The sequence below is a fragment of the Chiloscyllium punctatum genome, chromosome 3 (assembly GCF_047496795.1).
Source record: "Chiloscyllium punctatum isolate Juve2018m chromosome 3, sChiPun1.3, whole genome shotgun sequence".
Classification (NCBI taxonomy): Eukaryota; Metazoa; Chordata; class Chondrichthyes; order Orectolobiformes; family Hemiscylliidae; genus Chiloscyllium; species Chiloscyllium punctatum.
In genome coordinates, this window is record NC_092741.1 from 60,693,299 (window position 1) to 60,710,233 (window position 16,935).

At 37.9% G+C, this 16,935-nt stretch overlaps 1 protein-coding gene across 6 annotated transcripts in view; it reads left to right on the forward strand.

Annotated features, from left to right (window-relative positions):
- tbpl1 (TBP-like 1) overlaps nt 1-16,935 on the forward strand; it is a 48,772-nt gene that overhangs the window by 26,337 nt on the left and 5,500 nt on the right. For all 6 annotated transcript variants that reach the window (XM_072553828.1, XM_072553867.1, XM_072553837.1 and 3 more), the window contains 4 exons: nt 5,529-5,611; nt 8,283-8,346; nt 14,104-14,207; nt 14,486-14,580. In XM_072553828.1, the coding sequence (XP_072409929.1) occupies nt 5,529-5,611; nt 8,283-8,346; nt 14,104-14,207; nt 14,486-14,580 (346 nt within the window). The remainder of the gene's footprint in view (nt 1-5,528; nt 5,612-8,282; nt 8,347-14,103; nt 14,208-14,485; nt 14,581-16,935) is intronic.

Sequence of the window (16,935 nt, forward strand, 5' to 3'; positions counted from 1 at the left end):
AGGATTCAGTAGGTGCAATTCACATAGGTGTCAACTAGGAATACAATTCTGTCTTGAGCAGTTGAGGATGTAGGGCCCAAGTGAAAATGTAGAACTTCATGGATGATGATCTCTTCCACTCACAAATTGCAATTGGGATAAACAGGCCAGAAGATAAAATATGTTGTAGTAAGACTGATGTGGGAGAGAGGGACTTTAATGCATGTGGCACTAGCAACCTCTCTGGGGAAAGAGGTAAGGTCATCTTCGGTGGGCTTTAATTAAACAAGGCTAGGACCAGTGAGCTGTTAACCCTAATATAGGGTGATAAATGGGATTCAACATGAATGGGGTTGGAAAGATTAGTTCAAAAAAAGTAACAAGTCAGGGCTTTCAGGTAGAACAAGCAATTGGGTAAAATAATCAGGCATCATGAAGGGGTTGCTAAACAAAGAGACCTTGGAGTGCAGGTTTGTAGTTCCTTGAAAGTGGAGTCGCAGGTAGATAGGATAGTGAAGAAGGCATTTGCTATGCTTGTTTTTCATTGGTCAGTGCATTAAGTATAGGAGTTGGGAAGTCATGTTGCGGCTGTACAGGACATTGGTTAGGCCCCTTTTGGAATACTGTGTGCAATTCTGGTCTCCCTCCTATTGTGAAATTTGAAAGGATTCAGAAAAGATTTGCAAGGATGTTGCCAAGGTAGGAGGGTTTGAACTATAGGGAGAGGCTGAATAGGCTGGGGATATTTTCCCTGGAGTGTCAGAGGCTGAGAGGTGACCTTCTGAAGGTTTATAAAATCATGAGGGGCATGGATAGGGTAAATAGCCAAGGTCTTTTCTCTGGGAATGGGTGAAGTCCAAAACTAGAGGATGTAGGTTTCAGGTGAGAGAGTATAGATATAAAAAGAACCTAATGGGCAACATTTTCATGCAGAGGGTGGTGTGTCTAAGGAATGAGCTGCCATTAGAAGTGGTGGAGACTGGTACAATTACAACATTTTATAAGGCACCTGGATAGGTATGTGAATAGGAAGAGTTTAGAGGGATATGAGCCAAATGCTGGCGGATGGGATTGGATGAATTTAGGATAGCTGGTTGACATGGACAAGTTGGACCGAAGTGTCTGTTTCTGTGCTGTAGATCTCTATGTCGGAGACCCTGTAAAGATTGTAAGACATTGCTAACTAATGGATAATGAATAATGAAATTTAAATGTATGAAGCTTTTGTAATAAACTTTATGAATTAATAATGTAGGGGAACTAAGTTTGACCTAATTGCTATTATAAAGATATGGGTTGGATTCTACAGTTCACTGCCTTGGAAGGTGCATTTTTGGCAAGGACGAGTGAGACACACAATTATGTCAAATAGCCAGGACATCCTCGGCTTGTTTCTCATAATATGGGGGTAGTCCATTAGCCCAGCCACCATTGGTCTAGCAAGTCCTTAAATGGTCATTTATTGCCCAATTAAGGCCTTCGCTCTGCCATAAAATTGTAGGCTGAATAGGCTGATGTTTTTGCAAATTTTGTTCAAATGGTATGAAGGAAGATGGGTACATACTTCAGAAAGAATGCCCTATGAGCATCGGGGGCATTTACCACCCCCAGCATGCTACTCCCTTTTCCCCTGTCTTGCCTCCAAAATGTCCCCGCAGATCCACCACATCAACTTCCTTTATCACTACTCCTCCCAAGAGCTGTTGGCTATACACCGGTTGATAGCTTTCCAGGATGGGACACCCTTCCATCAAGGGTCAGGAGACCAAAATTTACCTTGTGAATGCGGCCCAGAGCATGTTACTGCTGCTGGTGAGTGTTATTCTTTCTCTACCCCTGTATAAAATCCAGCCTGTGGTAGCAGAATGACAAAAGTTTGGATCCAAATAGACTTCATAAAAAGAACATGGTTATATAGAGCAAGGGTGGCAGAAGGATGCGATTCTTTTCCTATCAAAGAAGATAGTCTGAAGACAATAGGAAAAGAGGATGTTAGCTACAAGAGTCAAGTTATTGAGTCAGAATTTTCGGCTGGTTAGACAGTTATTAATGCCAGCATAGATGGGACTTATGAAATCTCAATAGCATACTCCAGAATTGGCCAGGAAATTGAATTTTTCTCTGGACAATTCCTCTAATCTTGGTACCTTCTGAAAGTCTCCAGATCAACCATATAATGAAATTAATTTAACTTTTAATAGCATTATATTGTCTAATTTCTAAATTTTTTAGCTGTAAACTCTTTCATAAAATTTGTACTGAAAGAGCAATTGAAGTGAGGTAATTATGGAGAGTGGTTAAAACTCCATTTTTCTTCTCCCTGTAACCAGGCTCAGCTACCTCTTGTGTTTCAAAAGTGTGACTGAGCACAGTGATGCCAGTTTGGTCATTAGGGGAGGAGAAGAAAATGCTGGCTTATTTGTGTTTTTTTTTCCACACGCTGATTTAGTTCTGTCTCAAATCTGGGAGAAGATACTGGCTTTTGTTGAGTATCTTGTCAGTGGTTATGGTCTGTTCTTGTCCTAGGGTTTAAAATAGTTTAGATCTCAGTGGTAAAGTTAATATATGTAAAAAGAAATGAATAATTTGAATAAAATAAAGAAAGACATTAAGGATGGCAGGAGGGTGAAAAGGGCAATGATAGAACTTGACTAAAGTTCCAAATAATGGAAGGCAAACTTAGAAAGCTGAGAGACGATTTGCCAAAAGTGGACTGGATATACCTACTTGAAGGAAAATTATTGACAAATCTGAGAGCTGATTAAAAGTGGGATTTTATGAGCACAGTGAAACATGTCCTCGCAAAGAAAATGGGTGAAATGTGTCGAGCCCCCTGGTTATCCAGTAGCATACAGTTAAAGTGGGTAGTGAATTCCAGACACACTCAACCCATAGATACTTGACTCCTTTTAATGCTTCTACCAATAACCTTTAACTTGTGCCCACAGTAATTGACCTCTCCACAAAAAGAAATGGGTCAGCCTTGTAAACTTTATCCAAGTCCCTCATAATTTGGCCTCAATTAAGCCCTTAAACCTATTGTCTTGAGCCTTCTCTGTTCTAATAAAAAGAACCCAAGTCTATTAAATCTTTCCTAAGAGCTGTGATTTTAAAGTCCTGGCAACATTCTTATAAATCTCCTCTATATTGTCTAATGCAATTATGTCTTTCCTGTAACATATGTAACCAGAACTATACAAACATCGCCAGCAGTCGTCTATCCAATATCTTATCAAGTCCCAGCATTGTACTCCTGGTTTGTATTCAACATCTCTCCCATGAAGGAAAGTATCCCATATGCCTTCTGTGCCATCTCTATCCATCTATCTATCTACCATCCCAACTTCAGGATCTGTCAAGGGAACGTATTATTGAATTTTACAGTCCATTTGTGGAAGGGAGCAATGGGCTCAAGACTGATATTTTAAACTAAAGGCCAGTTATGAGTGTGGGAGAACATAGCTAGCTAAAGAGAAATGGCATATTAGATTAAGAGAGGCAAATAGCAATGTGTAGAGGACCAAATGCATCAAATGAATACATTGCAGTGAGAATACATTGCCCTTTTCCATCCCTCTGGCAATATTTAATGTCTTACTTTATCTTATGAATTATTCATTTCCTCTTTCACGTATTAACTTTACTACTGAGACCTAAACTATTTTAAACCCTAGTAATAGAATAGACTGTAATTACTGACAAGATAATCACCAAAAAGCTAGCTTCATCTCCAATATTCCAAGGAGTGGACCCACAGTAAGAATTTAATTGTGCAAAGATGTATCATAGTTTGAAATTTGCACATTATGTAAAAAAAGCTAAAATATTAATAAGAATCAAAGGGAAAGCTAGCTAAAAATATACTAATAGATGTAAAATTTTCTATAGATATTTAAAATGGACTAGAGTTAACAAAATGAACATCAGACCAATAGAAAGAGAGTCTGGGGAACTAATGATGAAAAATAAGGAATAAATTAAACAGGCGATTGCACTGGTTTTCCCTACGGAGAATACAAGTAACATCTGAAAGATAGCTGTAGACCAAGAAATTAAAATGGAAAGAAAGGAGGAACGAAAGAAAATTATCATCATCGGGAGTAGTACTGAACAAGTTGTTGGCATGACATATTATCAAGCCTCCAGGTCCTGATGGGCTTTACAAAAAAGAAATCTACAGAGGTCTTGTTTACCTTTAAAATAGGAAGAGTTGTAGAAAAGTAATAAAGAATAAAAAAAATTACATTTGACATCTGTATTAGACTAACATCTTAGAGTTCTGTGTGTGAAATTGGAATTACTACAAGACTATGTGAAAGAGTAAATTTAGTAAAGAGTATATTTAGAAAATTATGGAGTATATGTTTACAGTTCTTGATTATGTGCCCCTAACTTGCTTCAAAATGGTTACACATCTTGGAAATTGACCCTTATATTTCATAGCATATTTTTAAACTAATAATTTACTGTATCTATGCCAACATGTGCAGAACATCATGCACTATTTCATTTCATTTTGGGCAGTTTCTTGCTGGAGAAACAGATGGATCATTGAAGGGGTGCATTATAAATTAAGCAGAATAATCTTGGGCAAAAAGAGCTAGAAGAACTGGAGTATATGACTTATATTCTGTCGAGTTTTAAGTGATCTAATTGAATTGTTTTACAATAAAAGGGTTCAGTGCAATAAATAAGAAAAATCTTTTTTATTTGTCTATTGAGAATTTGTAGGCCTCCCAAAGGTTCTGATTGGGTGAAATGAAATTTGCAACACTGTATAAAGCTTTTTTTTTAAAAGGTACCAAGGAGTATGAATTAAAAATGGGCAGTGAAAGTTTTGGGTACAGATTAGCTGTGATTTAAGTGAATTGAATTGCCAATAAGCTTGAGGGGATGAATAGTCCAGTTCTGTTCCTGTGTTCCTATTGAATGTTCGAATGACTCTACTATCCAGCTGCTCACACGGAAATGTTATTTTATTTTACAGGAACAGAGATCTTAAATGCTTTTTAAAAATTTATATACACTTTTCACTGTTATAGTAAGTGTCTTGTATATAATAATTTGATTTTTATGTGTGAAGTATTGATAAATTAACAATCATACTTTGATTATAGTAGCCTAAAAAAATCAATAAAGTAGTAAGCCTAGATGCAACATATCCTTGATCAATATTAGGTTAGACTTGCATCCAGGGAAAAATACATAGAAAGCATGTCTGTAAAATTCTAATCCTGTCATGAATAAGGCAAAGTGAAGGACTGAAAATGATCACTAGCATCTGAAAAACTAATTGCCATAATGATGCAATATAAAATGACAGACTTTATTTTTGTAAGTAATTCATATACAATATATAATTCTACATTCACAAACACATCTAACTTCAGGTGCATGTTATATGCAAGTATTTTTACCTAAGCAACTCTTCTGAATCATGTTATATGTAAATTATGAATTTATTTAAAGTTTCGGTGTTACATTCTCAGTGAATGTCACAGGAGTTCTGTGACTAAGAAGGTGCAATATTTTCTTATGTATGTTTGCAGAAAGTGTTAATGAAACTGAGGAAACCCAGGATAACAGCCACAATCTGGTCTTCAGGGAAAATTATATGCACTGGAGCCACAAGGTAAGAACTTCATTTTATAGAGTCATAGAGATGTACAGCATGGAAATAGACCCTTCGGTCTAACTCGTCCAAGCCGACCAGGTATCCCAAAACTTATTTTCTACTATTAATGTAAATTGTTGATATGTTTCATCTTATGAACTTCACTTTTGAGGATTTTGATCTTTTTTTCAAATAAGTGCAACGAAATTCTATCCATGTTTAAAAGGATACAGGTGGAGTATATAATCCTGAACAAATTAATGATTTTTTTTGCTTGAAAGGATAAATACTAATGTAATGGGGAAAAAACGCTTTCGTGTTCAAGGGCTCAAAAGGAATTGCAAAAGAAATTATAGTCTAACCATTGAATTTGAGTTCTGAGCTGAAGCTCTGCATGTGTGTATTCAAAATTCAGGAGTTTTAATCACATTTCAGTGCTCGATATGTCAATGGCCTTACACAGGGAATACACTGTTTTTGATAGGGTTTGGGTTGGGGAAAAATGTAGGAAATTGTATATTGGCTGACTTTTATGCATCATGCATCATTGAATCAATGGAAAGGAATATATGATCAAGGTATATATTGGGATACTTGCCTGCAATATCTGATTTTCACCCCAGTAAAGTCAAAGTTCACTCATACATTTGCCCTCTAAAGATGTGCTGGTTAGGTGGCTTGGCCATGCTAAATTACTTATAGTGTCCAGGCATGTGCAGGCTAGGCGCATTAGCCGTGAGCAATGCAGAATTAACGGGATGGAGTTGGAGGGGGGAGGTCTCTGAGGGATGTTCTTCAGAGGGGCAATGTGGACGCAATAGGCTGAATGGCCAGTTTCATCACTAGGAGTCTATGATTCTCTATTTTATTCAGTCGTACTAATCGTAAGTGCAAAGTAGACTTGGTACAGTGTCAGTTACCTATTATATATTTCTTATTTTATTATGAACATTCCCTACCCAAAGATAAAATTTAAGTTGAGACTTCTGTAGGGGTGATCATTTTCTGGAGTTAAAATTCACACACCAGATTATAATACAATAGGTTTATTTGAAAGTACTAGCTTTCAGAGCGCTGTTCCTGATGAAGGAACAACTCTCTGAAAGCTAGTACTTCAAAAAACCTGTTGGACTATAACCTGGTGTTGTGTGATTTTTAACTTTGTCCACCCCAGTCTAATGCCAGCATCTCCACATCATTTTTTAGAGTGACTGACTCCCCACCCCACCATTAAGAGAGCCCACCAGATAACGATACAGTCACTTAAGATCTGATGTTTGGGCTTCTCACAAATCATGAGCCTTGATAGTGAAGTCCTGCCCCTACCAGAAGTTGTCAACTAACCGGAGGCTGTCTGCTTCTTGGTCTCAGATATTGTAAATGGAGGGTAGACTTCAGTGTTTCCAATGGTAGGAAGGCATGTTGTTTTCTTTCAGAGTGCGAGGGTCAAAAGCAAGGTTAGGGGGTGGATCTTTAGCAGCCATCCCTTGTTCACTTGTTCCCATACCAGATTGGGACAATAGAGATCTTCCAAACCAAACTCTGTTGGCAAGTTCTTCTTATCAACTATTGGCAAGTCATTTAATCAAGCTGATAGTGAGTTGAGAAACTTGGGTAGCAACGATTTGAGCTGTTAAAAGGATTTTAATTGGTGGCGAGTTGAATTGGTTCCCCAATGGAACTTCTTGTCCAGCACTTCATTGTTGAGGTGGCGAGAAGGGTCGGAGCTTCTGACAGACCAACTCACCCAGTTATTTGGCTTTTTCAGCTTATTCCTCATCACCTTTAGAAAGGGAATAATCACACCTGTAATGTAGAGTCAGAGGTGTACAGCGTGGAAACAGACCCTTCGGTCCAACCCATCCATGCCGACAAGATATCTAGTTCCACCTGCCAGCACCCGGCCCATATCCCTCCAAACCCTTCCTATTCACATACCCGTCCAAATGCCTCTTAAATGTTACAATTGTACCAGCCTCCACCACTTCCTCTGGCAGCTTATTCCATACATGTGCCACCTCTGTGTGGAAAAGTTGCCCTTTAGGTTTATTTTATATCTTTCCCCTCACACCCTAAACGTATGCCCTCTAGTTCTGGACTCCTCCCCCCTCCCCCACACCCCAGAGAAAAGACTTTGTCCATTTATCCTATCCATGCCCCTCATAAACCTCATTAAGGTCACCCCTCAACCTCCAATGTTCTAGGGAAAACAGCCTCAGCCTGTCCCTATAGCTCAAATCCTCCAACCCTGGCAACATCCTTGTAAATCCCATCAGAACCCTTTCAAGTTTCACAACATCTTTCCGATAGGAGGAAGACCAAAATTGCACGCAATATTCCAACAGCGGCCTAACTAATGTCCTGTAGAGCCTTAACATGACCTCCCAACTCCTGTACTCAATACTCTGGCCAATAAAAGAAAGCATACCAAATGCCTTCTTCACTATCCTATCTACCTGTGACTCCACTTTCAAGGACCTATGAACCTGCACTCCAGGTCTCTTTGTTCAACAACACTCCCTAGGACCTTACCATTAAGTGTATAAGTCCTGCTAAGATTTGCTTTCCCAAAATGCAGCACCATGCAAGTTTAAAATCTATTCAATAGTTTTTATTATATTACAGATGAAGTAATGTATGTGTCATAACATCTTTATACAAAATTGAGTATATTTTCAACACCATTTAGTGAAGAAGATGCAAAAACTGGTGCTCGAAGATTAGCTCGCCTTCTGCAGAAACTGGGTTTTCAGGTATTTCCTTTGTACGTTATATTTGTATAGCAAATCTAAATATTCAGCTGTTGAAATCACTGAGATCACATAAGTTTAAGCTAATGATTTAGAATCCTAGTGTATAGTTTTAACATAACTTGTTCTTTTCTTTAAGTTTTGCACTCAATTGCCATTATTCTCTGCTAAAGTTTAAATTTTAATTTCTGGTAAGAGTTAGAGTTGATACCATTTGCATGTCTTTATTTTGTTTAAATTCAACCCGTACTCATTAAGTTCATTCTACCTTAAAATACAAACCTGTGATGTTGAATTGAGCTGGCCAAATATGCTAATGCTTTATTATTCCATTTCTTAGCATCATTGCTCTGTCATACTTAAAAGCCTAGGAAGGGTTAGGTAAGAACTTTCTTAAAGGGAACATGAATGTGAAATATTCCTTTGATATTTAATAGATGTTTTGTGTCAGCAAGGATTCTCTGAGTGTCAGGTAAGTCTTCGTAAAAAGCAAGATGGTGATTGATGAGGCAAGGGGGCATTGCCACCCACAAGGGAACCTACATTAGCCACACAACCTGGTAAATGCTACAGGGGAAGGATGAAAGCCTCAATTGGTCACTTAGGTGACACAATCACTCTGAACAGCAAGGACATTACCCACCTTCCCTGCTACTGGCAAACTACTATGGTGAGAGGAAGATGATGGACACTACAGCTCTGGTACAATCTGCTTGACTATTTTGCTCCTCACACTTCCTATCCCACAAAATGGAGCCCAGTGATATTACAATTGTCACTTCTGCAGTCTAGCTTGGAAATACTCTGTTGGAGTATTTCCATTCAAGCAAAAAAAAATTTCTGATGTGACACTAAAGAGACTTTCTTCTCTCTTGATTCTTAAGTGTATGCACAATCATACAAGGCCTACTGTTAACAGCAATTTTATTTTGTGTTGATTACCTAAAGGGAAGTGTTACAAAGCAATTTTTAAGCAATGTTGAAAGCAAATCAACAAAGACTGTAGACTTCTGAAATGAAGGAGAAAGTTTAAAGATGCAACTGCTATTGATGAGATGAAATGAGTGTAATGGGATAAGTTTGTAAAGTGCCACATAAGTATATATAACAATATAGTACTAGGAGAATTAGCAGAAATAGGCAGAGCCAAAATTTTGGAGGTTTATGAAAGTCAAGATGAAGAATTCTGGAATGCAGGAAGCCATTGGATGTTTGTGTGGCCAGGAATGATGTGGGTGTTGGTACACAGAACACAGTATTTCACACCTTTTATGGCTTGTGGATTGCACAATTGGAAAAACCAACAGGAACCACCTTGGAGAAGGCTATTTGCCAAATGTTAACAACTTAGAATTTCAGCAATAATGGTTTGGAAGTAACGCATGTGAACTACAGCAGTGTAAGAAGGCAGTTCACTGCTACCTTCTCAAGGGAGAGCTAATATATGCTGGCCCAGCCAGCAATGTCCACATTCCAAAAATAATTTATTTTAAAAAAAGATGTATTTGGAGGTAACTTTATGATGAGATTGACTATTACAGGGTAAAGTGAGGGACAAGTAGTGAGCCAGCTGTGTTTCACTCGATACGCATAACAATATGTAACTAATAGTGTTATGGACCAGACCAGAACCCCTCAATATTTTAAGGAGGTAGCATAGACCCTAACCTTTTCTTACTTTTAAAGGTAGAAGTGTGATCGAGATGCGATATGACTGGTCAAACTACTCGACATTAAGCAAAGCACAATTTATTTAAACATTATGGTTAAAATACAAACAAAAAGAGGAAATTAGAATAACTTAATTATTGGTAAACTTAATATTGGATGCAGTACCTATTACTAAATAATTGTTCAAATATAGTAGCATGCCATAAACACACCCCTTGGCAAAAACGCAAGTTCCGACACAGATTCTTACATGCAGTTCTCCAATCCAGTAGGAAAAAAAAATGTTTCAGAGAAAGTAGCCACTAGGAAGCACTCATTGAAGCTTCCAACTCTTCTGAGACCACAGGCACCTTCTGATGCTACTGAAAAAACCAAAACATAGAAGTCCTGATCTGAGAGAGCTGATCGCACCCATTCAGGCTGTTTTTTTTAAAACAGACTCAAGGCCTTACAAGTTGTTTACTCTAGTGGTTCTGGTAGACTGTTCGGTGCTTCTGCCTTACGACCTCTCTTCAGAAAAATCCTGAACGAAACAACCTCTTAAAGTGACAGCATCATCACAATAGAACATGGGGCATTGTGGATCAGAAACAGGTCCGTCAGCCAACTATATTCATTCCAACAATGATTGCTATCTAAACTAATCCCAACTGCCTTCACATGGTTTCTATCGCCCTATATTCCCTGCCTGTTCATGTGTCTATCCAAATGCCTCTTAAACATTGCCAGTGTATTTGCTTCCTCAACTTTCCCGGCAGCATATTCCAGACATCTACCACCCTCCGTGTAAAGAAAACTTGCCTTGCACATGTCCTTTTAAACTTTCGCCCTCTCACCTTAAACCTATTCCCCCTAATATTTGACATTTCTACCCTGGGAAAAGCACTCTGACTATGCACCCTATCAATGCCTGTAACAATTTTATTTACGTCTTTCGGGCTACCCCTCAGCCTCTGAATCTCGAGCAAAAACCTTCCAAAATTGTCAAATCTGTCCTTGTGGCTAATATATTCCAATGTAGGCAACATCCCGGTAAACCTGTTTGCACTTCCAAAGCCTCCACTTCTTTCCTATAATGTGACAGTCAGAATCAGACACAATACTACAAATGTAGCCTAACTAAAGTTTTATATAGTGCTACAATGTGGCTTGCCAACTTTTGTCGTCAGTGCTCTGACCAATGAAGGCAAGTATAGCAGATGCCTTTGTTACCATCTTATCCATTTGTGCTACCACTTTCAGGGAATTATGAACTGGCACCCCAACATCCCTCTGTTTTATCAATGAAAGGGGTCCTGTCATTTACCATAAACTTTTACTTTTGCATTTGACTTCCCAAAATGTATCACTACACACGTGTCCCAATTAAACACTGTCTGCCATTTCTCCACAAACTTTCCATCAAGAATATCCCACTGGATCCTTTTGACAACCTTCCTCGCTGAGCACAAATCCTCCATGTTTCTGTGCCATCTGTACGCCTATTCTGCAGACCACCTACCTTTTTATCCAAGTCATTTATATATTGTTGCAAACAAGGAGTCCCAGCATTAAACCTTGCAGAACACCACTTGTCACAGACCTCTAGTTAGAAAAATATCCCACCACAACTACTCTCTATCTTCTATAACTAAGCAAAACTTTGTATTCAACTTATCAACTCGCCATGGATCCCACGTGATTTAATCTTCTGGACCAGCCTGCCATGCGATACATTATCAAATGCTTTAGTAAAGCACACATAGACAACATACGCTACCCTCCTCTCCAGTATTTCCTAAAAAAAAATCCAAATTTGTGAGACTAGAGTATCCCACACAAAGCCATGCTATCCCTAGTAGATTAATTCTTTTCCACATGCAAGTAAATCCTGTTCCTAAGAATCTTCTCCAATGTTTTCCTGAATGCTGATGTAAGGGTCACTAGCCTCTGATTTCCTGGATTGTCCCTGATGCCCTTCTTTAACAATGTAATGACTTTGGCTAATCTGAGTCTTCTGGGACTTCACCTGTAGTTAAAGAGATCTCTGTTAAGACCACAGCAATCTCCTCCCTCAGTATCTTGTATAGTTTATAATTCATGCCAGTCAAAGTTTGTCTTTATACTGTAGCTAACATGCAGAACAAACAGTTAGAAAATTAATTCCAACGCGGTAGTTGCTCACTTAAGACTTTCTAGTTCTAAAGCGAGCCATTAAGAACCAGAAGGAGTTGTGTACATCTCCTGTATGTGAATAGTGTAAAGTTGTAGTACTTAATACACTGGTTACCAAGTAAGCATGCCACAAGGAGTTAGAGGTTATTTATTTAATTTTAAAATTTAATATTTGATGGTGAATTGTCTTAATTACTACGAAATGAGTTTCCTGGAGTGTCTGCACACTTAAAACATGTTAAACAACTCAAGTGTGATTACAAGGTATGTGAGAAATTTAATTGGAGTGTTTTCTGAACCAAATCTTGCACTGCCTCAAGTTATGTTTCATATATTGTCAAATACAGCAGTGTGAGAGCTTTTCTGAAACTGCTTTGCAAAATTAACAGTATAACTGTATTCTAAAACAGCCAATAAAACAGAAACAAAGTAAAATATAAAGTAACTGAAGTCCTCGATGTCTATAACGTTTCATTTCCTCAAAGTAGACTAGTTTTGGCTTTTCTCTATTACTCCTTAATAAATTGATAACAGCTCTTTGTTTGATTATCTATTTTACCTTTGCCTATAATTGTGGGTAATATTTTCTGACCAAATTGCATCGACAATTTTGCTAGCTTATTCTGATTCAATTTAAAAGACCCATTTTTCTGTAAGTCTGGCAATCCAATGTCAATTGTGGCAAAGGTAAGGGCATCAAAATCTTAGCAGACTGTAGAGCTGCTGTCATTATAGAGAGAGGACTGGTAGTAACTTAATGTGCGGGTCAGGATGGCCTGGATTGGACCCAGAATATTGATGGGTATCTGACATTTAGGAGGGATAAAAAACTAGAAAGGGTAGCTCTTTTAGTTAAACATGCTATTAGCACAATAGAGAGGAATGACCGAAATTCAATACGTTACCAACCTTTTGAAGAAATTTCCCCTCAATTCAGTCCTAAATAGTTGACTTTTTATTCTGAGCTGATGGCTCCCAAGCATCCACCTATTACATACCCTGTCACATCTCTTAAGAATTTTATGTTTCAATGAGATCACCTTTAATTCTTCTAAACTCAAGGGATTAGGCCCAATTGGCTCCATCTTTCCTTAGAGGACAATCTACTCATCCCAGAAATCAGTTTGGTGAGCTTTTAGTACACTTCTCAACGGCAAGTACATCATTTCCATGGATAATGAGCTCAAACTGTACACCGGGCCTTGGCGAAACCATGGAAGGACTATGTAACTGCATTAGACTGATGTAATCCTTTATTCTAATCGCTTTGCAATAAAGACGAAGAGATCATTTGCTTTCCAATATGCTTGTTGTATCTGCCTGTTAACTCTCTGTAGTTCACATTTAAGGGCATCCTCTTTATGAATACCAATACTGTCCCATCATTTAGGAATATTCTGCTTTCTACTTTTCCCGTTGGCATGGACAATTTCACATTTTCTCGCATTGTAATTCCATATTTCAGGTTTTTGACCCGGTTATGTCCGTTTGATTCATTTTTTAGCCACTTTGAATTTCCCTCACTTGAAAACAGCACTTTCCTATCATCTAAGTTGTAAATACGGAGTGTAATTGACTTAGGCCCATACATTGATCTTTACAGTACTTGCTACAGCCTGCCAGTTCTGCTGCTATTAATTTAAGATAGTTTTGTGCTATCCATTTGTCTGCCCCCTAGAGATTAATATTTAGATTGCCACAGATACATACGAGGTAATTACAACCAGTAGAGGGAAGATGTTTATGCCATCAGCATGTTTTTGAATAATAACTTGGGTGCCAATGAGAGGAGGCCCTTGTCTAAATTATTACACATGCCAGATGTATTTGTATTTTCACTGTCAACTATGAATCTTAATACTGGATAAATATTTAACTATATTGTAGAACAGTTTTATATCATGTTTTTAAAATAACTTCTTTGATATTTTGTAGGTAAAATTTGCTGGCTATAAAATTGTCAATGTCCTGGCTGTATGCACAATGCCATTTGAAATCAGGCTACCAGAATTTACAAAAAGAAATCGGCCAATTGCAAGGTATGCATTTGGAAGTTATTGTGGATAACTATGATGCTAACACAAATAGAAAAGGTCGGAGTAGATCAAGAATCACTATCCCAAATATAAGCTCACGTTTTTTCATCTTAGATATTGACAGACCTGCTGTGTGAATTCAGAATTTCTACATTTCATCAAAGTGATTATTTTCTTTTCTTCTTGTTTTTTAATAATCTCAAGCAACGTTGTAAGTAGTTGTGCATTTTAATTATTTTGATTGGTCACTGAAATTCCACTGTTCTTTTTCTCTCTTGCAGCTACGAGCCAGAACTGCATCCTGCAGCATCTTATAGAGTTAAAGCGTTAAAAGCTACACTTCAAATTTTTTCCACAGGCAGTATAACAATAACAGGTATATTTGCAGACCTCAATTTAAAATGAACTATTGTGGCCCCTTTTTTTTTTGCTTTTTCAGGTTTGTCCAGAAACGTTCTTCATAAACTTTCTAAAAATAAGTATTTTGAGGATTCATTTGTAGCTATCTTTTTAATGAATTTCTTTGGATTGCATGAGATCATTATATTACATGATTCCTTATTAACATTAAGTATATTGTCTGCAGTATCTGCATTGTTCATAGTCCTTTATGTAATGCCATTAAAACGTTTAATGTATGTTATCAGAAATGTAATTATTCTCTCGTGCCAATCAAATTACTTTTTCAGATCAGAGATACTCCTAAAATATTACCTTGGAAAATGTTGCAATTTGCAGTTGTCAAAGAAACTCATAACTGTTTATGAAAATGTTATTTAACAGCCAGTCAAATAATGTTAAATAATTATAGAAAATGATCACCAAATTAATGTTGCCAACCAGATGTTCTGCATACCAGTGAAGAAAAATATGTAGTTGCTCGGAAACTACACAGTAGCACTTTGGTTCTATTATGCCCCTCATTTTGACCCACAATTTAATATACTTCAATTTCTGTTTTTCTCAGTGATGGAGTACTAAATGTCAGTATTCATTAGCATAGGAATTTTTCTTAATTTGTCATATTTGTATTTAATTCCTTGAAAGTATCATTGCAACAAAGTAGCATGAAAACAAAAGTTTGGATTGGACACTAAGAGTCATGGAATCAGAGATGTACATCATGGAAATAGACCCTTCGGTCCAACTCGTCCATGCTGACCAGATATCCCAACCCAGTCTAGTCCCACCTGCCAGCACCTGGCCCATATCCCTCCAAGCCTTTCATATTCATATACCCATCCAGATGAAATTTTAAATGTTGCAGTTGTACTAGCCTCCACCACCTCCTCTGGCAGCTCTTTCCATACGTGTACCACCCTCTGTGTGAAGAAGTTGCCCCTTAGGTCTCTTTTATATCTTTCCTCTCTCGCCCTAAACCTATGCCCTCCAGTTTGAACCTCCCCACCCAGGGAAGCAACTTTGTCTATTTATCCTGTCCATGCTCCTCAAGATTTTATAAACCTCTGTAAGGTCACGCCCTCAGCCTCTGATGCTCCAGGGAAAACAGCCCTAGTCTACTCAACCTCTCCCTATAGCTCAAATCCTCCAACCCTGGCGACATCCTTGTAAATCTTTTCTGAACCCTTTCAAGTTTCACAACATCTTTCTGTGAGGAAGGAGACAAAAATTGCATGCAATATTCCAACAGTGGCCTAACCAATGTCCTGTACAGCCACAACATGACCTCCCAACTCCTGTACTCAATATTCTGACCAATAAAGGAAAGCATACCAAACATCTTCACTATCCTATCTTCCTGCGACTTCACTTTCAAGGAGCTATGAACTTGCACTCCAAGGCCTTTTTGTTCAGCAACACTCCCTAGGACGTTACCATTAAGTGTATAAGTCCTGCTAAGATTTGCTTTCCCAAAATGCAGTACTTCACATTTATTTAAATTAAACTCCATCTGCCACTTCTCAGCCCATTGGCCCATCTGATCAAGATCCTGTTGTAACCTGCGGTAACTTTCTTCACTATCCACTACACCTCCAATTTTGGTGTCATCTGCAAACTTACTAACTATACCTCTTATGCTCACATCCAAATCATTTACATAAATGATGAAAAGTAGTGGACCCAGCACCAATTCTTGTAGCACTCCATTGGTCACAGGCCTCCAGTCCCTGTATTCCATGAGATCTAATTTGCTCACCAGTCTCTCATGGGAAACCTTGTTGAAGCCCATATCGATCACATCTACTGCTATGCCTTCACCAATTCTCTTTGTTACTTCTTCAAAAGACTCAGTCAAGTTTATGAGACATGATTTCCCACACATAAAGCAATGTTGACTATTCCTACTGCTCTGTTTTACTTATGGATGGCATAATATAACTTGTCCTAATAATAATTGTATATCAACTCGAAATACACTATTCTCTGAGGGGATCAAGTACTCATTTGAAGTGTGGCATTGATTTGTTGGTTCGAAAGTGAGGGGGGGAAAAGATTTTAAATACCTGGTTGTAAAACAGGATCATCGTTATGGAGAAAGTAGATCAACTAAATTAACAATAGCATTACTTAGTTTTCATATTGTAATTGCATATATTAAATTTGACATTAATAATATGGTCTATAAATGAGAGATTTGTTTAAAGTTAGTGCCTTTGCAGATATCATTTCACTGTGAGCATATATGGGGCACGCTTCAAATTAGTATTGCCACTTAAAAATTTGGAACAAGGCTAGAAGAGATACAAGTAGGTAATTTTGCCTCTCCCAC